Source organism: Vidua macroura, unplaced genomic scaffold (assembly GCF_024509145.1).
Source record: "Vidua macroura isolate BioBank_ID:100142 unplaced genomic scaffold, ASM2450914v1 whyUn_scaffold_240, whole genome shotgun sequence".
NCBI lineage: Eukaryota > Metazoa > Chordata > Aves > Passeriformes > Viduidae > Vidua > Vidua macroura.
Window position 1 is genome coordinate 21704 of NW_026530605.1, and position 23347 is coordinate 45050.

Consider the following 23347-nt stretch of genomic DNA (forward strand, 5'->3'; position numbering starts at 1 on the left):
ATTGAAAATGGATTTGAATGAATGAAAATGAATTTAAAATAATTTAAATTCATTTCAATTGATAGAAAATGGATTTGAGGGAATGAAAATTAATTTAAAATACTTTCAATGAATTTCAGTGGGTTGCAAACGGGTTGAAAAGGGACTGAAAATGGATTGGAAGGAATGAAAATGAATTTAAATTCATTTCAATGAATTTCCGTGGATTGCAAATTGGATTGAAAATGGATTTAAGTGAATGAAAATGAATTTAAAATAATTTAAATTCATTTCAGTGAATTTCCGTGGATTGCGAAGGGACTGAAACTGGGATGGAAGGAATGAAAATGAATTTAAAATTCTTTAAATGAATTTCAATGGATTGCAAATGGACTGAAAATGGATTTGAAGGAGCGAAAATGAATTTAAATTCATTTCAATGAATTTCAGTGGATTGCAAAGGGGACTGAAACTGGGATTGAAGGAATGAAAATGAATTAAATTAATTTACATTCATTTAAATGAATTTCAGTGGATTGCAAAGGGACTGAAAATGGATTTAAGTGAATGAAAATGAATTTAAAATACTTTAAATGAATTTCAGTAGATTGCAAAGGGATTGAAACTGGATTTAAGTGAATGAAATTTAAATTAATTTAAATTCATTTCAGTGAATTTCCGTGGATTGCAAAGGGACTGGAACTGGGATGGAAGGAATGAAAATGAATTTAAAATAAATAATTTAAATTCATTTCAATGGATTGCGAAGGGACTGGAACTGGGTTTGAGGAGCGCAGTTGGCTTCGGGCGCGTTTCTGTGGAAGGGAGGGAGGAGCTGAGTTAATCCCGGCCCAAAATCCGAATTTCGGGCGCGCTCCGGCCCAGCCCGGCCCGACCAATTCCGACCTTTCCGCCCCAAATCCCGCCCGGCTGACGTCACGGGCCGTGACGTCACGGGGGTTACCCTTGACCTTGACATCAGCGGGGGGGAGGGGAGGGGGTCCCGGGCCCCCCGGGCTGGGCTTGGCCAAGGCCGGGCAGGAAATCCCGGCCGGGGCTGCCGGCGCTTTGTCCCGCTGCGCTCCCGCGGCCCTTCCCGCTCCCTCTGTTCCGCGCTTTTTTGGGGCGATTTAGGGCTTTTTTGGGGCTTTTTCCGTTTTTCACTTTTTCCCCCCTTTTTCCATTTTCCCCCTTTTTTCCCCTTTTTTCCCCAGATTTTCCCTTTCTCCCCCGATTTTTCCCCTTTTCCGCTCCCGCGGGCCTTTCCCGCTCCCTTTGTTCCGCGCATTTTGGGCCGCTTTAGGGCTTTTTTTGGGGCTTTTCCGTTTTCCCCTTTTCCCCAGATTTTCCCCTTTCTCCCCCCCAGATTTTCCCTTTTTCTCCCCCCGACTTTTCCCCTTTTCCCCCCCAGATTTTCCCCTTTTCCCCAGATTTTCCCTTTTCTCCCCCCGATTTTTCCCCTTTTCCGCTCCCGCGGGCCTTCCCCGCTCCCTTTGTTCCGCGCATTTTGGGCCGCTTTAGGGCTTTTTTGGGGTTTTTCCGTTTTTTCACTTTTTCCCCCCCTTTTTCCATTTTTCCCCCCTTTTTTCCCTTTTTTCCCCGGATTTTCCCCCTTTTCCCCCCGATTTTCCCCTTTTTCCCTCCCCGATTTTCCCCCCGATTTTTGCATTTCCCCCCCCGATATTTCCCTTTCCCCCCGATTTTTCCCTTTTCCCCCTCTTTTTCCCCCTTTCTCCCCCCATTTTTCCCTTCTTCCCTCCTATTTTTCCCTTTTTCACCCTATTTTCCCTTTTTCCCCTTTTTCCCCTTTCCCCCCGATTTTTCCTTCCCCCCTTTTCCCCTTTCCCCCTCATTTTTTCCCCTTCCCCCCCCCGATTTTTCCCTTTTCACCCCCAATTTTTCCCTTTTCCCCGCTGCTTTCCCCTTTTTTCACCCTACTTTCCTTTTCCCCGCTGCTTTCCCCTTTTTTCACCCTACTTCCCTTTTTTCCCACCTATTTTTTCCCTTTTCCCCCCTCTATTTTCCCTTCCCATCCCTTATTTTTCCCTTTTCCCGCTATTTCCCCCCCCATTTTTTTCCTTTTTTCCCCTTTTGTCCCCCCGATTTTTCCCTTTTTCCCCCTATTTTCCCTTCCCCCCCCCGATTTTCCCTTCCCCCCCCGATTTTTCCCTTTTTTCCCCCCCGATTTTCCCTTTTTCCCCCTTTTTTTCCCTTTCCCTGCCCCATTTTTCCCTTTTTCTCCCCCATTTTCCCCTTCCCCCCTTTTTCTCCTTTTCCCCTTCCCCCTTTTTTCCCCTTTTTTCTCCCATTTTTTCCCTTTTTTCCCTTTTCCTTCCCCCCTATTTTCCCTTTTACCTCCTTTTTTTCCTCTTTTTTTTCCTCCTTTGTTCCTCCTTTTTTTCCTCCTTTTCCCCCATTTTCCCTTTTCCCTATAATTTCCCTTTTCCCCCTATTTTTTCCTTTCCCCCCAATTTTTTCCTTCTCTTTCTATTTTTATTTTTTCCCCCATTTTTCCCTTTATTTTCCCTCCTTTTCCCTCTTTTCCCTCTCCCATTACTTCTATTCCCATTTATTTCCATCTCTCCTATTTTTTCTTCCTCTTTTATTTCCTTTCTTTTATCTCTTAATTTTTCTTTTATCTCTTATTTCCTTCCTTTTTCCAATACTTCCTTTTTTTCCTGATTTTTCTTTCTCTTTTCTATTTATTTCCTTTCTTTTTTCCTATTTTCCCTTCTTTTTTCCCATTTTCCCTTTTATTTTCCCTTTATTTTCCCTTTTATTTTCCCTTTATTTTCCCTTTATTTCCGCTTTATTTTCCTTTATTTCCCCCTTTATTTTCCCCTTTTTTATCCCCCTTCAACCCGACATTCCCCAGTTTATTTTTTTTCCCAAAAATCCTTTTTTTTAAGGCTCAACCCCCCAGGATCGGGAATTTCTCTCCTTTCAGCGCCAGGTGAGTGCAGCTCCCCGTTTTGTTTTTTTGTTTTTTTTTTTTCCCAATCCCACAAAAACTTGACCTTGAAAGACAAAAAAAAAAAAAAAAAAAAAAAAAAAAAAAAAAAAAAAAAAGGAAAAGAGGAAAAAATTTTAAAAATAAAAAATTAAAAGGGGAATTTATTTTTTAAAGAAAAATTATTAAAAGGCGAAAAAAGGAAAATAAAAAGGGGGGAAAAAGGGGAAAAAAAAAGAGGATTTTTAATTCTTTTTGGGAGCTTCCAGAGGCTTTGCCAAGGAATTTTAATTTTTCCCGAGGCTTCTCCAGCGATTTTTTAAATTTTCCCTTCTTGGCTCAAAGTAGGGAAAAAAATTCCTTTTTTCTGGGAATTTGGGAATTGCAGCCCGGAATTGGCGGCCGCGCCAATTCCAGAAATTCCTTTTTTTTTTTTTTTTTTTTCCCTCATTTTTGAGGAAATTCGGGTTAAATTCGCTTTTCTGGGATAAATTGGGGTTAAGTTCGGGATTTTCCAGGGTTTGGGTTTTTTTTTTTCGGGATTCCAGGGGGAAAAAAAAGAAAGGAAAAGCAAATTCTGCCCCCAAAAGCGGCGCTGGAATCAACCCGACCCGGCCGGGCTGGGAATTCCCGTGCGGGGATTCTCCGCCCAAAAAAAGGAGGAAAAATGGGGAAAAAGCAGAAAAAAATGGGGGGAAAATTGAGGGGAAAATGGGAGAAAAAAGGAGGAAAATTGGGGGGGAAAATAAGGAGGAAAATTGGGGAAAAAGGAGTAAAAATTGGGGGGGAAAAAAGGAGGAAAATTGGGAAAAAAGGAGGAAAAATTGGGAAAAAAAAAAAGGGGAAAATTGGGGGAAAAAAGGAGGAAAAATTGGGGGGGAAAGGGGAAAAAACTCTATTCCCATTCCTTTATCCCATTTTTAATTTTGTGAAATTCGGGAGGATTCCCATTCTTTTTATTCAATTTTTAATTCACAAAATTGAGAACATTCCTTTCCTTTATTCCATGTTTAAATCACTAAATTGGGAATATTTCCATTCCTTTATCCCATTTTAAATCACGAAAATCGGGAATATTCCCATCCCTTTATCCCACTTTAAATCACGAATTTCGGGCACATTCCACATCCTTTATCCCATTTTTAAATCACAAAATCGGGAATATTTCCATTCCTTTATCCCATTTTAAATCACAAAATTGGGAATATTCCCATCCCTTTATCCCATTTTAAATCACGAATTTCGGGCACATTCCCCATTAATTTCTCCCATTTTAAAATCTCAAAATTGGGAATATTCCCATCCCTTTATCCCATTTAAAATCACGAAATTCGGGAACATTCCCATCCCTTTATCCCATTTAAAATCACGATTTTCGGGCACATTCGCCATTCATTTCTCCCATTTAAAATCACGAAATTCGGGAATATTCCCATCCCTTTATCCCACTTTAAATCACGAATTTCGGGCACATTCCCCATTCATTTCTCCCATTTAAAATCACGAAATTCGGGAACATTCCCATCCCTTTATCCACTTTAAATCACGATTTTCGGGCACATTCCCCATTCATTTTCTCCCATTTTTTAAATCACAAATTGGGAATATTCCCACCCCCTTTATCCCACTTTAAATCACGAATTTCGGGCACATCCCCATTCATTTCTCCCATTTTAATTCCCATTTTTGCCATTTAAAAATCCCTCTCCAAACCGAGCCGAGCGCTGAGGAAAAAAAAAAAAAATCCAATTTACGGGAGGAGGCGAAAACCCCAAACTGGACTTTTCCAGCGGGCGCGCCGGGCGAGGACAAAAAAGCCGAAAAAAGGGAAAAATGCGGAATGAAAGGGAGGGAAAGGCGGGAATGGAGGAAATTTGGGAATGTTTGGCGCGAGCGGCGCCTCATTTGCATGCGGAGCCGAGGGCGGGACAGTGACCTTGACCGGCGCCTCCCCCGCTCCGGCCCTTCCGCGCCTTTTCCGCCGCCGCGGCCGTTTCCGCCCTTTCCCCTCACTCGGAAATTCCAAAGGAATTCTCTTTATAAAGAGGTTTTTTAGCCCAAAATTCGGGATTTTTCGCACTGGGGGAAAGTGGATTTTTTTTTGTAATTTATTTTAATTGATAAAAATTTCTTTTAAATATTTTAAAATTTATTTTAATTTTTAAAAATTTCTTTTAAATTTCTCTTTTTATTTCTTTTCATTTTTAAATTTTTTTTTATTTCTTTTAAATCTTTTTTTATTTCTTTTAAATGTTTTTTTCTTTTAAATTTCTTTTTTTTTATTTATCTTTTTTTAATTCTTAAATTTCTTTTTTTATTTCTTTTAAATATCTTTTTAAAATTTCTTTTAAATTTCTTTTTATTTCTTTTTATTTCTTTTTATTTCTTTTAAATTTATTTTTTATTTTTTTTAATTTTTAAATTTCTTCTTTTAATTTCTTTTAAATGTCTTTTTTTTAAATTTCTTTTAAATGTCTTTTTTATTTATTTTAAATTTCTTTTTAGCTCTTTTTATTTTTAAAAGTTTATTTTAGATTTCTTTTTTAATTTATTTTTGGCTTATTCGAAGTGTATTTTTATTTCCTTTAAGTTTATTCTTATTTCCTTTAAGTTTATTTTTATTTCTTTTAAAGTTTATTTTTATTTCTTTTAAATTTATCTTGATTTGAAGTTTCCTTTTATTTTAAGCTTACTTTTAAATTTATTTAATTTTTTTTATTTCTTCTAAATTTACTTTCTATTTATTTCCAATTTATTTCCAATCCATTTCCCATTTATTTTTCATTTCTTTTTTTTAACGCATTTTAAATTCTTTTTTTTTCTATTTTAAAAATTTATTCAATTAATTTTAATTCTTTTTTTTTTCCCTATTTTTAGGGGGGATTTTTTTGGGGTTTTTTACTTTAAAAAACGCAATTCCAAAGCTGAGGGGTTTTTCCAAGCGATTGAAGAGAGAATTGGGATTTTTGAATTTTAATTTTTTTTTTTTAGGGAAGACATCCCGGGGGTTTTTAAGTCATTTTTTCCAGCATTCCCTGGGCTGGAAATGAGATTTTAATGGGAAAAAAACGCCGCTGGAGAGGCGGGAGCGCCGCTGAGGGGATTTTAGGCTCGGGTTTTATTTCCATTCCTGGTTTTATTTCACTTTTTATTTCTGCTTCGGATCCGCTCCGAGAGCTTGGGATACTCCGGCTTGGAAAACGGGAAAAAAACGGGGGAAAAAATGGGAAAAAATGGAAAAAAACAGGAAAAAAAACCAAAAAAAAACCCCAAATAAATCGCTTTTCTCCCTCCCAGCTCCCCCGCTCAACCCCGCAGCGCCTCCCCCAAAAATGCGATTTTGAATTGAATTTTTGACCGCAAAAATGTCAAAAATCAGGGAGGGGAAAAAAAATCCCTAAAATCGGGATTTTGGGCAGAAAAAAAGTGGAAAAAAAAAAATAAAAAGAAGCGAACAAAGCAAATGCTGGCGGGGATTTGATTCCGTTCTGAAAAATCATCAGCAGTTTTTGATTCCGCCTCGTACCTGGAGGGGGGAAAATTCCTTGGCAGGGCTTGAAAAAAACGCCCAAAAAGGGGAAAAAATAAAAAAAATAAAAAGGAAAAAAATCCTAAAAATAAGGGGAAAAAAACACGAAAAATATATAAAAAACAACAAAAAAAAAAGAGAAATAATCCCCCCCAAAATAGGGAAAAAATCAGAGAAAAATTAAGGGAAAAAAACTCAAAAAAAAAAGGGAATTTTTTGGCGCTGCAATGGAATTTTTCTGGCTCGGGTTTTGTGCGCGAGGGGCGGGAGGAGCTTCCCAGGTTTGGAAAAAAAATGCTGGAAAAAAGTGGAAATTCGGGTTTTTCCACCTCCCTCCGAGGGAAAGGCGCCCGAGGAGCCGCACCTGACTCATTTGGGGTTTTTTGGGTTTTTTTTTGTTTGTTTTTTGGGTTTTTTTTAGGGGTTTTGGTGCCTCCAGGAAGGGAAAAAAATTGAATTTATTTTTTGGGGGGAATGCCTGAAATGGAGCCAGGGGGAGGGAAATGGTTTCTCCTCGCCGGGAAGGATTTTGGGGGAGAAAAATGCGAAATTCCAGCCGGGAAGAGGGGGAAAAAAACAAAATAAAAGTGGGAAAAAAAGAAAGAAAAAAAAGGATTAAAAATCCCAAAAAAAAGGGGAATTCCGCCCCAAAGCCGCCGCAGTCCCGAGCTCCTCTCCCAGGATTTATTTCCCATCCCAGGATTTATTTTCTCATTCCAGGATTTCTTTTGGGGTTTTATTTTTGAGTTATTTCACGCTGGAAGGAGCCGCTATCGATTTTTTTTTAATATTTATTGTTATTATTTTTATTCTTGGTTTTTCTCGGGAGAAAAGGGGAAGGGAAGGAGGGAGAAATAAATGGAATAAATAAAAAAAAAGAAATGGAATTCTATCCCCCCCCACTCTGCGCCGCTTCTAGGAGGAAAAAAAAAGGGAATTTTGGGGTATTACCCTGGAAAAAAAATGGGAGAAATCAGAATTTAAGGGTTGGGGGATAAAGGAAGGGAAAGGGAACAATAAAAGCGAGGGATTGTCCCCAAAAAAAAAATTTAAAAAAAAATCTGGAGAGGGCCGGGAAGAGGCTGAGCAGAAAAATGGAAATAATGAGAAAAAAAAAGGTGAAATAATGGTAAAAAATGGTCCAAAAATGACCAAAAACCGATAAAATCCTGAGCAAAAATGAGCAAAAATGATGAAATGGCCAAAAAATGATAAGAAAGGGTGAAGCGGTGATAAAAATTATTAAAGATGGCAAAAAAAAGGTAAAAATGAACCCCAAAAATGATGAAAAAGGATAAAATAATATTGAAAAAGGACCGAGAATGATGTGAGATGGCCCCAAAATGATAAGAAGTCATTAAAACAATTATGATAATTATTTTAAGATGGCCCAAAACGATAAGAAGACATAAAACAATTACGATAATTATTTTCAAATGACAAAACAATGACCAAAAAAAAAAAAAATAAATGAACGAGAAATAGAAAATTCGATAAAATTCGCTTTAAAAATGGCCAAAAATCGATGGGAAATGACCAAGAAATGACAGGAAATGATGAAAAAATCTCAAAAATTACCAAAAAAAAAATTTAAAAGGTAAAAAATATTTGAAATTATTTTTAAAAGCTGATAACGATCCCCAAAAATCAAAATAAAAAAAGTCGGGAGCGGCTTCCGAGGCTCGCGTGGCCCCGAGCCCGTCCGGCTCCTCGACCCCCGTCACGTTTATGTGACAAAATCTGATGGGGATTTATTGGGGAGACGCTTTTAATTAATCAAGGAGGTCGTTAATTAATTAATTAACGAGCGGAGCCCGCGCCAGCGCCGCTCCCCTCCCCCCCCCGGAGCGGTTTGGGGGTGAAAAGCCCGAATATTGCCGGCTAAAAATGGGAAATTTAAAAAAAAATATGGGATTTTGGGGTCTGGAAATTAAAAAAAAATAATAAATGGGGTTTTGGGGTTTGGGAAATTAAAATAATAATAATAATAATAATAAATGGGAATTTGGGGGTTTTGGCAGCGCTGAGGTGGCTGAAAATCGTGGGGAAAATGGAATTAAATTCAAGTTGGGTTTGGGGGTTTTGATGTTTGGTTTTGTTGGTGAGGGGGGAAAGGAGGGGGAAAGGGAAAGTGAGGAAAAGGGGGAAAGGGAGGGAAAAATGAGGGAAAAGGGGGAAAAAGGGAGGGGAAATAGGAAAAAGGGGGAAAAAGGGAGGGGGAAATGAGGGAAAAGGAGAAAAAAGGAAAAAAGGAGGGGTAAGGAGGGAGAAGGGAGGGAAAAGAAGGCAAAAAGGAAGGGAAAGGGAGAGAAATGGAGCAAAAAAGGAGGAAAAAGGGGAGGAAAAAAAAGGAGAAAAGGGGGAGAGAAAAGGAGGGAAAAGGGGGATAAAAGGGAGGAAAAAAAGGGGGGAAAAGGGGGGATAAGAGGGAGGAAAAAGGGGGGATAAAAGGGAGGGGAAAGGAGGAAAAAAGGAGGGAAAAGGGGGAATAAAAGGAGGAAAAAGGAGGAAAAAAAGGAGGGGAAAAAGGAGAGAAAAGGGGACGAAGGAAGGAGGCGAAGGGGAGGAAGAAAGGAGGGGAAAAATGAGGGAAAAATGAGGGGAAAGGAGGAAAAAAGGGAGGAAAAAAGGGAGGAAAAAAGGGAGGAACTCGGCGCTGTTTTGTCTGGACTGCGGAGGGGAGGGGACGGGGAGGGGACACCGGGGGGGGGGGGAGGGGACACCGGGGGGGGGGAGGGGACACCGAGGGACCCCCAGCGCCGTGCGGGCCCCACGTGACGGCGGCGCCGGGGCCGATGGGCGCGGGCCGAGCCTTTTTAACGGCGCTCCATGGCCCGGGGCCGCGCCGCAGCGGCCGCGCCATCCCCCCAAAAAACGCCGCTCCGGGCCGCTGCACCCCGCTCTGCCCCGGTTCCCCCCGGTTCCCCCCGGTTCCCCCCGCCCCGGAGCCGCTGCACTCCGCTCTGCCTCGATTTCCCCCGGTTCTCCCCCGTTCCCGCCCCTCCGGGACTGCTGAGCCCCGCTTTCCCCGACTGCCGCCGTGCCCCCCGATTCCCCCCCGCTCTGCCCCCGGTTCTCCCCGGTCCTGCCGGTGCCCCCCGCTTCCCCCCGGTGTCCCCCGGCTCCCCCCGGTGTCCCCCGGTCCCCCCCGCTTCCCCGCTTCTCCCCCGCTTCTCCCGGTGCCCCCCGCTCCCCTCGGCGTGCCCCGCTTCCCTCTCGGTTCCCCCCGCTTCTCCCCCGCTCCCCCCGCTCCCCTCAGTTCTCCCCCGCTTCCCTCCCGCTCCCCCCGGTCCCTCGGTCGCCGCGGTTGCCCCCGGGCTCCCGGGGGTCGCCCCCGCGGAGGGATGGGCGAGCACAACCTGCTGAACCCGGGCTTCGTGGGGCCGCTCCTCAACATCCACACGGGCGACGCCTTCTACTTCCCAACTCGCGCGTCGGGCGCGGCAGATCCCGGCGCTGCCGCCGCTGCCCGCGTACCCCCGCCGCGACAACTTCGCCTCGCTGCCCGCCTGGGCTCCCTCCGAGCCCTGCGGGGCCCTACGCGCAGCCCTACCTGGGCTTCGGCCGCGCCTGCGAGCTCGCCCGCGGCGAGGGAGGGCAAGTGCTGCTACCGCGAGGGCGACAAGGGCAGGGGAGGGAGCCCGGGACGCGGCGCTGGCTGCCGCTGGAGCCGCTCAACGCCGGCGGCGGCGCGGGGCAACGGCGGCAATCTGGGCAATCTCGCGGGGAATTTTGGGGCAACCTGGGCAACCTGGGCAACCTCGGCGGCGGCTTCGGCAAGTTCGAGTTCGCCGGGCCCGAGGGCGGCGCGCAGGAGCCGCCGTCCTGCCCGTCCCTGGAGTCGGACTCGGGCTCCTCGCTGCTCACCGAGGGCGGCAAAGGCGACGCGCCGGGGCTGGTGTCGCCCCTGAACGCCGGCGGAGGGGGTAAGAGAGGGGGACACCCCCAAATTTGGGGGCTTTGTGGGGTTTTTTAAGGTTTTTATAGGGTTTTTTGGGGTTCTATGGGGTTTTTTTTGGGTTTTAGAGGGTTTTCTTGGTGGGTGCTGGAAGGGTTTTTCCCGGCGATGAAGGGGACACGGCGCGGCTGGTGTCGCCCCTGAACGCCGGTGGAGGAGGGAGTAAGAGGAGGGGACACCCCGAAATTTGGGGGCTTTGTGGGGTTTTTTTGGGTTCTATGGGTTTTTTTTGGGTTTTAGAGGGTTTTCTTGGTGGGTGCTGGAAGGGTTTTCCCCGGCAATGAAGGGGATCTGGCAGGGCTGGTGTCGCCCCTGAACGCCGGCGGAGGAGGGGGTAAGAGAGGGGGACACCCCGAAATGTGGGGTGTTATGGGTTTTTTTGGGGTTTTATGGGTTTTAGAGGGTTTTCTTGGTGGGTGCTGGAAGGGTTTTTCCCGGCGATGAAGGGGACACGGCGCGGCTGGTGTCGCCCCTGAACGCCGGTGGAGGAGGGAGTAAGAGGAGGGGACACCCCGAAATTTGGGGGCTTTGTGGGGTTTTTTGGGGTTCTATGGGGTTTTTTTGGGTTTTAGAGGGTTTTCTTTATGGGTGCTGAAGGGTTTTCCCCGGCAATGAAGGGGATCTGGCAGGGCTGGTGCCGCCCCTGAACGCCGGCGGAGGGGGTAAGAGGAGGGGACACCCCGAAATTTGGGGTGTTATGGGGTTTTTTTGGGGTTCTATGGGGTTTTTTTGGGTTTTAGAGGGTTTTCTTGGTGGGTGCTGGAAGGGTTTTCCCCGGCAATGAAGGGGATCTGGCAGGGCTGGTGTCGCCCCTGAACGCCGGTGGAGGAGGGGGTAAGAGAGGGGGACACCCGAAATTTGGGGTGTTATGGGTTTTTTTGGGGTTTTTATAGGGTTTTTTTGGGTTTTATGGGGTTTTAGAGGGTTTTCTTGGTGGGTGCTGGAAGGGTTTTTCCCGGCGATGAAGGGGACACGGCGCGGCTGGTGCCGCCCTGAACGCCGGCGGAGGAGGGGGTAAGAGAGTGGGGGGACACCCCGAAATTTGGGGGGTTTATGGTTTTTTTTTGTGGTTTTATGGTTTTTTTGGGGGGTTTTATGGGTTTTTTGGGGTTTTATTTGGGGGTTTTAGAGGGTTTTCTTGGTGGGTGCTGGAAGGGTTTTCCCGGCAATGAAGGGGATCTGGCAGGGGCTGGTGCCGCCCCTGAACGCCGGCGGAGGAGGGGGTAAGAGAGGGGGACACCCCCTAATTTGGGGGTTTATGGGGTTCTATGGGGGTTTTATTGGGTTTTTTGGGGTTTTATGGGGTTTTTTGGGGGGGGTTTTAGAAGGTTTTCTCGGTGGGTGCTGGAAGGGTTTCCCCCGGGAATTCAGGGGATCAGGCAGGGCTGGTGTCGCCCCCTGAACGCCGGCGCAGGGGGTAAGAGAAGGGGACACCCCGAAATTTGGGGGGTTTTATGCTTTTTAGGGGTTTTTATGAGGTTTTATGGGGGGTTTATGGGGTTTCTTTGGGTTTCTTTGGGGTTTTTTGGGGTTTTTGATGGTTTTCCTGGTGGGTGCTGAAGGGTTTTCCCCGGGAATTCAGGGGACCTGTCGCCCCTGAACACCGGCGGAGGGGGTAAGAGAATAGGACGCCCCAAAAATTTGGGGGTTTTGTGGGGTTTTATGTTTTTTTGGGGGGTTTTATGGGTTTTTTTGGGGGTTTATTTTTGGGGTTTTAGAGGGTTTTCCTGGCGGGTGCTGGACGGGTTTCCCCGGCAATGAAGGGGACGCGGCGGGGCTGGTGCCGCCCCCGGCCGGCGGAGGAGGTGAGAGAATAGAAATCGGTTTTTTTGGGGGGGTTTAAGGGTTTTTGGGGGGTTTGTATGGGGTTTTTTTGGGTCTTTTGGGTTTTTGGGGGGTTTTAGAGGGTTTTCCCTCGGTGGGTGCTGAAGGGTTTTCCCCGGGAATTCAGGGGATCAGGCGGGGCTGGTGCCGCCCCTGAGCGCCGGCGCAGGTGATAAAGGAGCTCCTTCAATGGGTTTTGGGTTTTTTGGGGTTTTTGGGGTTTTTTGGGATTTTTTTGGGGGGTTTTGGGGGGTTTTAGAGGGGTTTTGAGGCGGGAATTAGAGGAATTTGGGAAGGGATTTCCCCGGGAATTCAGGGGACGCGGAGAGGCCGCCCCTGACCGCGGGGGAGAGGTGGTGAGAGAATGGATTTTGGGGGTTTTGGGGTGGATTTTGGGATTTTTGGGTTTTTTTGGGGTTTCTTTGAGGTTTTTTTGGGGTTTTGGAGGTTTTTTTTTTTTTTGTGGGTGCTGGAAGGGTTTTCCCCCGGAATTCAGGGGACGCGGCGGGGCTGGTGCCGCCCCTGGCCGCGGGGAGAGGTGATGAGAGAATGGGATTTTGGGGGTTTTGGGGTGGATTTTGGGATTTTTGGGGTTTTTTTGGTTTTTTTTTTTAGAGGAGTTTCGTGGTGGGTTTCGGAGGGAAATCTCCCTGAGAATAAAGGGGAGGCGGCGGGGCCCGCTGCCACCCCTGAACGTGGGGAGAGAATGGGATTTTGGGGTTTTTGGAGGGTTTTGGGGTTTTTTTTGGGGGGGTTAGAAGGTTTTGTGGCAGGAATTAGTGGGATTTGGGAAGGGGAATAACGGGAACGTGGCAGGGCTGGGGTCACCCCTGAACGCAGCGAGCGGCGCTGAGAGCGGGGATGGATTTTGGGGTGGGTTTTGGGGGTTTTGAGAGGTTTTTGGGTTTTTTTTAGGGGATTTAGAGGGTTTTTTTTGGCTGGGTGCTGGAAGGGTTTCCCTGGGAAAGACGGGAACGCAGCGGGGCCGTGGGGAGAGAATGGGGTTTTGGGCTGGTTTTGGGGTGGTTTTTCGGGTGGTTTTGGGGTTGTTTTGGGTGGTTTTGGGGTGGGTTTTGGGTGGTTTTGGGGTTTTTGGGGTGGTTCTGGGTTTTTTTTTGGCATTTTATGGGGTTTTGTGATGGGTATTGGAGGCTTTTGGGAGGATTTCCCCCGGGAATTTGGGGTTCGCCGGGGTCGGTGTCGCCCCCTGAGCTCTACATCTCCCCCAGGTGAGAGCAGGGAATGGGATTTGGGGGATTTGGGGTTTTTTTGGGGGGTTTTAGGAGTTTTTTGGGGTTTTTTGGTGGGTGTTGGAAGGATTTCCCCGGGGATGAAGGGGACCGGAGCGGGGCTGGTGCCGCCCCTGAGCGCGGCCGGTGGGAGGGACTGGAAATGGGATTTTTTGGGGGGTTTCTGTTTTTTTTAGGGTTGGTTTTGGGGGTGGAGGGGTTTTGGGGTTTTTGGAGGATCATTTTGGGGTGCGTCCCTGGGAATAAAGGGACGCGGCGGGGTTGGGGTCAGCCCTGAACCTTGGCAGAGGTGGTCAAGTTCAGAAAAATGGGAATTTTTCGGGATTTTTTGGGGGGTTTTGGGTTTTTTTTTGCCGTGTTTTGGAGAGTTTTTGGGGGTTTTTGGGGTTTTTTGGGGTTTTTATTTTGGGTTTTTGGGGGGGTTTGGAGGGTTTTTTGGGTTTGGAAGGGTTTTTCGGTGGCTTTCAGAAGGATTTTCCCGGGGAATTTGGGATTTTGTGGGGTCCGGCGTCGCCCCCGAACGTGCGGAGAGGGGCTCGGGTCCTAAAAAAACCGGGGGATTTGGGGATTTTGGGGGTTTTGGGCGATCAGAAATGTTTTTCCCCAAGAATTTGGGGTTCGGAAAGGGTTGGTGGCACCCCTGAACCCCGACACGCGCTGGTCAGGCTCTAAAAAAAAGGGGGTTTGGGGTTTTTGGGGGGTTTTTGGGGCGATCAGAAATGTTTTTCCCCAAGAATTTGGGGTTCGGAAGGGTTGGTGGCACCCCTGAACCCCGACAGCGCTGGTCAGGCTCTAAAAAAAAGGGGATTTGGGGTTTTTGGGGGGTTTTGGGGTTTTTGGGGGTGTTTTGGAACGGTTTTGCTGTTTTTGAAGATTTTTTGGGGGTTTTGGAGGGAATTTTTGGGGTTTTGAAGGGTTTTTTTTTGTTGGGTTTTGGAGGTTTTTTTTGTTTTTAGAGGTGTTTTGGGCTGTTTTGGAAGGGGTTTTGGGTTTTTTTGAGGGGTTTTGGGTGTTTTGGAAGGATTTTGGGGTTTTTTTTGAAGGGTTTTGGGGTGTTTTGGAAGGTTTTTGGGCTGTTTTTGAGGGGTTTTTGGGGTGTTTTGGAAGGGTTTTGGGTTTTTTGAGGGGTTTTGGGGTGGTTTAGAAGGGTTTTGGGGTGTTTTGGAAGGTTTTTGGGGTTTTTTGAGGGGTTTTGGGCTGTTTTGGGGTGTTTCAGAGGGGTTTGGGGGTGTTTTGGAAGGTTTTGGGGTTTTTTTAAGAGGTTTTGGGCTGTTTTGGAAGGGTTTTGGGGTTTTTAAGGGGTTTTGGGCTGTTTTAGAAGTGTTTTGGGTTTTTTTTGGAAGGTTTTTGGGTTTTTTTGAGGGGTTTTGGGCTGTTTTAGAGGGGTTTTGGGGTGTTTTGGAAAGTTTTGGGGTTTTTTAAGAGGTTTTGGGCTGTTTTGGAAGGGTTTTGGGGATTTTAATGGGATTTTGGGGTTTTTAATGGATTTTGGGGTGTTTTTAGAAGGGTTTTCCCAGGGGATTTGGGGTTCGCTGGGGCTGCTGTCACCCCTGAACCCTGGCAGTGGTGACAAGTTCCTAAAAAAAACGGGATTTTGGGGTTTTTTGGGTGGGTTTTTTTTTTGGGAAATTTGGGGTTCGGCGGGGTTGGTGTCACCCCTGAAACCTCAGCAGCGGCAAGAAAGAAAATTTTGGGTTTTTTTTGGTTTTTTTTGGGGTGTTTCTGGAGGGGTTTTGGATGGGTTTTCCGGGGGGATTTGGGTCCCGCGGGGTCCCGAACCCCGACAGCGCTGGAAATGCCTGGAATGGGGAGGATTTTGGGGTTTATTTTGGGGTATTTTTTGGGGAAATTTGGGGTTCCCTGGGCGCCGATGTGGGGTCAGGCCGCTAGGGGTAGCAGCGAAATCCCGAATGTTTTATGGGGTGCCGCCGCTTTTAAAAGAAAAGGCCATAAACATGTAAATATCCCATAAAAAATCCGGGAAGCGGCGGCGGCAGCGCGGCCGGAGGGGCGGAAAAAAGGGGGAAAAAAGGGAAAATCCTAAAAAAAAACCCCAAAAAAGCAACCTCGGGAAGCGTTTTTGGGTCACGGGGCTGGGAAAAGGGGGGGAAAAGGGGAAATCCCAAAAAAAAACCAACCCCGGGGCGGGTTGGGGGTCACGGGAGGGAGGTGGGAAAATGGGAAAAAAAAGAGAAAAAATCCTTAAAAAAACCACCAAAAAATCCGAACCCGCGCCCCTCAGAGCTGGGATTTGGGGTTTTTCCTTTCACAGTTTTTTGGGGGAGAATCCCAAATTCCCCGCGGCCCCCAAAGCTTTGGGGACTGCGGGGTCACGGGGAAAGGGGCGATTTAGGGGAAATCGGATTTTTGGGGAGAGATTTTTAGGGAAAAAAAAAATTAGGGGCGCTTTTTTGGGGGGGGGGGAAAGGAAAAAGGGCATTTTGGGGAGGTTTTTTTAGGGGAAAAAGGGGAAAAATGAGTTTTGGGGAGGATTTCTGGGGAAAAAAGGGTATTTTGAGGAGGTTTTTTTTGGGGAAAAAGGGCATTTTGGGGAGGTTTTTTTGGGGAAAAAGGGCATTTTGGGAGGGTTTTTTTGGGGGAAAAAGGGCATTTTGGGGAGTTTTTTGGGGGGAAAAAGGGCATTTTGAGGAGGGTTTTTTTGGGGGGAAAAAGGGCATTTTGGGGAGGTTTTTTTGGGGGAAAAAGGGCATTTTGGGGAGGTTTTTTTGGGGGAAAAAGGGCATTTTGGGGAGGTTTTTTGGGGGAAAAAGGGCATTTTGGGGAGGTTTTTTTTTGGGGAAAAAGGGCATTTTGAGGAGTTTTTTTTGGGGAAAAAGGGCATTTTGGGGAGGTTTTTTTTGGGGAAAAAAGGGCATTTTGAGGAGTTTTTTTGGGGGAAAAAGGGCATTTTGGGGAGGTTTTTTGGGGGGAAAAAGGGCATTTTGGGGAGGTTTTTTTTTTGGGGAAAAGGGCATTTTGGGGAGTTTTTTTTTGGGGAAAAAGGCATTTTGAGGAGGGTTTTTTTGGGAAAAAGGGCATTTTGGGGAGGTTTTTAGGAAAAGGGGAGAAAAAGACATTTTGAGGATGCTTTTATGGGGGAAAGGGGCATTTTGGGGATGCTTTTTTTAGGAAAAATAAAGGGAAAAGAGGCATTTTTGGGAGGGTTTTTTAGGAAAAAAAGGAGAAAAATTCATTTCGGGAGGTTTTTCAGCGAAAAAAAAAAAGGAGAAAAAGGCATTTTGAACATTTTTTTTGTGGGAAAGGAGCATTTCGGGGATTCTTTTTAGAAGAAAAGGAGGAAAAGTATTTTCGGGGAGGTTTTTTAGGGGAAAAAAGGAGAAAAAGTCATTTCGGGGAGGTTTTTTAGGGGAAAAAAAAGGAGAAAAAGTCGTTTCGGGGAGTTTTTTTAGGGAAAAAAGGAGAAAAAATCATTTCGGGGAGGTTTTTTAATGGGAATAAAAGAGAAAAAGTCATTTAGGGGAGTTTTTTAAGGGAAAAAAAGGAGAAAAAGGCATTTCGGGGAGTTTTTTTAGGAAAAAAAGGAGAAAAAGGCATTTTGAGAGTGCTTCTTTTTGGGAAAAGGGCATTTCGGGGATGCATTTTTAGGACAAAAAAAAGGAGAAAAAGGCATTTCGGGGAGGTTTTTAGTGGACAAAAAAGGAGAAAAAGGCATCTCGGGGAGGTTTTTTAGGGGGAAAAAGGAGAAAAAATCATTTCGGGGAGGTTTTTTAGGGGAATAAAAGAGAAAAAGTCATTTCGGGGAGGTTTTTTTAGGAAAAAAAAGGAGAAAAAAGCATTTCGGGAGGTTTTTTAGGAAAAAAGGAGAAAAAGGCATTTCGGGGAGGTTTTTAAATGGGAATAAAAGAGAAAAAAGCCATTTCGGGGAGTTTTTTAGGGGAAAAAAGGAGAGAAAGTCATTTCGAGGAGTTTTTTAAATGGGAATAAAAGAGAAAAAGGCATTTCGAGGAGTTTTTTTTAGGAAAAGAAAAGGAGAAAAAAACATTTCGGGGAGGTTTTTAAATATAAAAGAGAAAAAGTAATTTCGGGGAGGTTTTTTTTAGGAAAAAATGAGAAAACGTCATTTCGGGGAGGTTTTTTAATGGAATAAAAGAGAAAAAGTAATTTCGAGGAGTTTTTTTAGGAAAAAAAGGAGAATAAAAGCATTTTGGGGAGGTTTTTTAGGGAAAAAAAATGAGAAAAAGGCATTTCGGTGAGTTTTTTTACGAAAAAAAGGGGAAAGGGCGTTGCGGGGCTGCTTTTTTCGGGGAAATAAGGGGTAAAAATTTAATTTTTTTTGGTGACAACTGTGCTTGTCGGTCCGGGCAGGCGCTCCGTGGTACCCGATGCACACGAGGTCGCGGAAGAAGCGCAAACCCTACTCCAAGCTGCAGCTGGCCGAGCTGGAGGGAGAATTCCTGGTGAACGAATTCATCACCCGCCAGCGGCGCCGGGAGCTCTCGGACCGCCTGAACCTCAGCGACCAGCAGGTGAAGATCTGGTTCCAGAACCGCCGCATGAAAAAGAAAAGACTCCTCCTGCGGGAGCAGGCGCTCTCCTTCTTTTAAAGGAGAAAAAAAAAAAAAATTTAAAATTAAAAAAAAAAAAAAAAGGCGATTTCGGGCGAAATCGGGGTTGGAAAATCCGCGGAAACGGCGAAAAAAAAAAAGAATTAAAAAAAAACGCCGCATGAAAATGAAAAGACTCCTCCTGCGGGAGCAGGCGCTCTCCTTTCTTTTAAAGAAGCCAAAAAAAAAAAAAAAAAATTAAATTAAAAAAAAAAAAAAGGCGATTTCGGGCGAAATCGGGGTTGGAAAATCCGCGGAAACGGCGAAAAAAAAAAGAATTAAAAAAAAAACCGCCGCATGAAAATGAAAAGACTCCTCTTGCGGGAGCAGGCGCTCTCCTTCTTTTAAAGAGGCAAAAAAAAAAATTTAAAATTAAAAAAAAGAAAATCGCGATTTCGGGCGAATCGGGGTTGGAAAATCCGCGGAAACGGCGAAAAAAAAAAAAAAGAATTAAAAAAAAACGCCGCATGAAAAAGCAAAGACTCCTCCTGCGGGAGCAGGCGCTCTCCTTCTTTTAAAGAGGCCAAAAAAATATTTAAAATTAAAAAAAAAAAAAATCGCGATTTCGGGCGAAATCGGGGTTGGAAAATCCGCGGAAACGGCGAAAAAAAAAAATTAAAGGGCAAAGGAGGAAAAAGAGAAATATTGGCAGTGAAAATCCCGCGTTTTGGAGACTCGTCCCGCCATGAGAGGTCGGGATAAAGAGAATTAAGGGATTTAAAAATTAAAAAAAAAAAGATTAAAAATAGGGGAAAGCCGCGCGGCGGAAAAGCAGGAATTGTTGTAAATCACGGGAATGGTCCGGCCGTGGGAAGGAAAAATCCCTCGGAGGCGGCGGAGGAGGAGGAGGAGGAGGAGGAGGAAGGGGAGCTCAGGTAGGAGCCCGCGGGGAATTTCTGCATTTCCCCCCAAAATCCCTCCTGGCATCCCGGGAGGGTTCGGGGATCAGCGCGGGGGGGAAAAAAAAGAGCGGAAAATCGGAATTTCGGGGGGGAAATCGTGGTGGTTCCCTGGATATTCGGTAATTGGGTGGGAAATGGGAATTTTTGGGAATGGAATTCGGGATTTCGCTGGGGGAAATTGTGGTGGTTTCCTGGATATTCGGTAATTCGGGTGGGAAATGGGAAATTTTTCAGTTGGAATTCGGATTTCGGGGGAAATCGTGGTGGTTCCCTGGATAATCGGTAATTCGGGTGGGAAATGGGATTTTTTTGGGATGGAATTCGAGATTTCGGGGGTAAATTCTGTTGGTGGTCTGAATATTCAGAAATTCGGGTGGGAAATGGGAATTTTTGAGGATGGAATTCGGGATTTCGCTGGGGGAAATCGTGGTGGTTTCCTGAATAATCGGTAATTCGGGTGGGAAATGGGAAATTTTTCAGTTGGAATTCGGGATTTCGGGGGGAAATCGTGGTGGTGTCCTGGATATTCGGTAATTCGGGTGGGAAATGGGAATTTTTGAGGATGGAATTCGGGATTTCGGGGGAAATCGTGGTGGTTTCCTGGATATTCGGTAATTCGGGTGGGAAATGGGAATTTTTGGGGATGGAATTCGGGATTTCGCTGGGGGAAATTGTGGTGGTTTCCTGAATAATCGGTAATTCGGGTGGGAAATGGGAAATTTTTCAGTTGGAATTGGGAATTTTGGGGGGAAATCGTGGTGGTGTCCTGGATATTCGGTAATTCGGGTGGAAAATGGGAATTTTTTCAGTTGGAATTCGGGATTTCGGGGGGGGGAAATCGTGGTGGTTTCCTGAATATTCGGTAATTCGGGTGGGAAATGGGAAATTTTCAGTTGGAATTCGGATTTCGGGGGGGAAATCGTGGTGGTGTCCTGAATAATCGGTAATTCGGGTGGGAAATGGGAAATTTTTGGGGATGGAATTCGGGATTTCGGGGGGGGAAATTATGGTGGTGTCGTGAATAACCGGTAATTTGGATGGAAAATGGGAATTTTTGAGGATGGAATTCGGAATTTCGGGGGAAATTGTGTTGGTGTCCTGAATATTCAGAAATTCGTGTGGAAATGGGAATTTTTGGGGATGGAATTCGGAATTTCAGGGGGAAAATCGAGGATGTGCCCTGAAGGTTCTGTAATTTGGGTGGAAAATGGGATTTTTTTGGGATGGAATGAAGAGATTTGGGGAAATCGAGACGAAGCCCGGCTGGAAATTGGAATTCTCGCTGGAATCGGCTCCGGTGAGAGCAGAAAAAAAGGGATTTTTTCCGCTTTTTTTGGATTTTTTCACTCCCTCTCTCCCCGATTTTCCAGCGTTTTCTTTGTAATTCCCCAAAATTCCGTCTTCTCTCTTCCAAAAATCCTTTTTTTTTGTTTGTTTGTTTGTTTTTTTTGCCGTGGCAGGGATGCGGGTTTGGGGTGGAAACGCTGGAAAATAAAATCCCATTTTCCAGGAGTTCATCCCCAAATCCTGGCAGAACTCGGGACATTCCCGAGCGCTTTTTTTTCTCCCTCCAAACCGATTTAAAATCCCCCAAAAATGGGAGAAAATTCCTTTTATTGTCAGGAATTCCAACCAGCCGCGCGCCCGCTCCAAACCCGCGGGTTTTTGGTAAAACGAGTTTTTTTTTTCCTGCCGAAAAATCCCGATTTGGGGCTTTTTGGGGAGCAGGAATGGGATTTTCCCATTTTTTCCTCCTCGGTTTCGGCGATTCCCCGATTGAATTTCGCGCTCGAGGCACTTTTGGGATTTTCGGGATTTCGGGAAAAAAGGGCTTTTCCTGCGATTTGGGGAAAAAAAAAAAAAAAAAAAAAAAAAGACAGGGAAATGGAGAAATTTTCGGAGAAAATGGGATTTTTTTCCGGCGGATTTTGGGGCTAATTCCATGGAAAATGGGGATTTTCCCACGCGCCGTTCACGGTCACGGCCGCGCCGCTTTTATGGGCGAATCCCCGAAAAAAAAAAACGGGAAAATCCCAAAAAACTCCAGCTGGAAGGAGCTTTTCCCGTTTTTTTCCGGCGCCTTTTTCCCTCCTCGCTCCATCCCGGGCGTCTCCTTCTCTTTTTTCCCCTTTTCTCGCCCATTTTTTCCCATTTTTCTCCACTATTTTTTCCTTTTCTCCTTCTTTTTTTTCCCGTTTTTTTCCCCCGACATTCCCCATTTTTCCCTCTCTTTTTTCCTCCTTTTTTCTCTTTATCCTCCTTTTTTTCCTTCTTTTCCCCCTTTTTTTGCTCAAATTTTCCTCCTTTTTTCCCCCTTTTTTTCCCCTTCCCCCCCCTTCCCCCTTCATTTCTGTTTTTCCCATTCCCACCACAATTATTCCCATTTTTTATTCCATTCCTGAGGTTTTTTTGGCCAGGAAAAAAAAAAAAAAAAAAAACAAAATCCCAATTTTGGGGTCAGGATCCCCCTTTTCCTCCCAATTTCCCCCCATTTTCCCCCCCATTTTCCTCCAATTTTCCCCCCATTTTTCCTCAATTTCCCCCCCTTTTTTTTTTCCCATTTTCTCCCCATTTTTCCCATTTTTTCCCATTTTTTCCCATTTTTCCCCCTTTTCTCCCCCATTTTCCCTCTCCACGCCGCCTCGGGGCCGTGCAATAAATCCCCAAAAAGCCTCAAAATCCCAATTTTTTGGCACTTTCGCTCCAGCCCCGCCACCTGCAATGGGAAAATTCCATTTTTTTGGGGGGAATTTTGGGGTTTCGGCCACTCCCCCCCGAGGAGATTTTGGGGCCGTTTCGCGTCAAAATCATCGAAAAAACCCCAAATTTTGGGGAATTTTGGTGAATTTTGGGTCCAAAACCCCTCCTGGAGGGGGGAGGTCGGAATTTTGTGGGATTTACCCCCCAAAAATCCCAAAAGGAGCCGCGGCCTTTTGGGAAATAATAATAAAAAAAAAGGAATAAAATGGGAATAAAACGGACTAAATTGGGAATAAAGCGAGAATTTAATAAAAAACCGGGAAGAAAAGGAAAAGCGAAGGGAAAAGTGAGACTGAAATGAGAATAAAGTGAAAGGAATGGGAAGGAAATGGGAATAAAATGAAAAAAAAAGTGGAACCGAAAATGGGAATGAAATGGAAATAGGGGAATGAAGGAAAATGGAATGGAAAAAAAAAGGAATTGAGTGGAAAAAATGGGAATGAAATGGAAAAATGGGAAATGAAAATGGAAAAAAAAATGGAAAAAAATGGGAATGAAAATGGAAAAAAATGGGAATGAAAATGGAAGAAAAAGGGAATGAAATGGAAAAAATGGGAATGAAAATGGAAAAAAATGGAAAAAAATGGGAAGGAAATGGAAAAAAAATGGGAAGGAAATGGAAAAAATGGGAAGGAAATGGAAAAAATGGGAATGAAAATGGAAAAAAATGGGAATGAAAATGGAAAAAAATGGAAAAAAATGGGAAGGAAATGGAAAAAAAATGGGAAGGAAATGGAAAAAATGGGAAGGAAATGGAAAAAATGGAATGAAAATGGAAAAAATGGAATGAAAATGGAAAAAATGGAATGAAAATGGAAAAAAAATGGGAAGGAAATGGGAAAAAAATGGAAGGAAATGGAAAAAATGGAAGGAAATGGAAAAAATGGGTGGAAATGGAAAGAAAATGAAAATAAAATGGAAATATGAATGTGGAAGGGAAATGAAATGGGAAAAAAAAAAGGTAATAAATTGGAAAAACTAAAAATAAAATGCGAATAAAAAAGGAAATTGCAACTCCCGACCCTCCCCCGCGGCAGCGGCAGCGAAAATGCCCCAAAATGCCCAAAAATGCCCCGAAAATGCCCCAATAATGCCCCGAAATGCCCGAAAATGCCCCAAAAATGCCCGAAAATACCCGAAAATGCCCCAAAATGCCCCAAAATGCCCCGAAAATGCCCCAAAAAAGCCCGAAAATGCCCCGAAAATGCCCGAAATGCCCCAAAATGCCCCAAAATGCCCCGAAAATACTGGAAAATACCCCAAAATGCCCCAAAATGCCCCAAAAATGCCCCAAAATGCCCGAAAATGCCCGAAAATGCCCGAAAGTGCCCCGAAATGGGACTCGCGCCCGTTCGGGGCCGCGCTGCCCGCGGGGCCGCTCGCAGGAGTGGCCGCGGTAATGAATTGCCGCGGTAATTAGCGCGGTAATTAGCGCGGTAATTAGCGCGGTAATTGGCGGGAAATCCGCGGGCCGCGGGGCTCCCGCGGAGCGAGCTCTGTACAAAGCTGCCGGCTCCGGCTGTAATTAACGGGGAAGGAGTTAATGAGCGGATTAATTAATGCGTGGATTCGTTAATGAATGTGCCGATGTCGTTCCTGAGGAGAATAAAGGAACTCAGCCCAAAGGCGC

The 23347-nt window shown here is 45.1% G+C and overlaps 1 protein-coding gene across 1 annotated transcript; it reads left to right on the plus strand.

Moving 5' to 3' along the window:
* Window positions 1–9726: 9726 nt before the first annotated feature.
* On the plus strand, window positions 9727–18055 carry LOC128802987 (homeobox protein Hox-C12-like). Its single transcript, XM_053969552.1, is given in 4 exon segments — window positions 9727–9901; window positions 9903–9995; window positions 9997–10384; window positions 17817–18055. Coding segments are annotated over 4 exon segments (819 nt in total). The 5' UTR covers window positions 9727–9802.
* Window positions 18056–23347: the final 5292 nt, after the last annotated feature.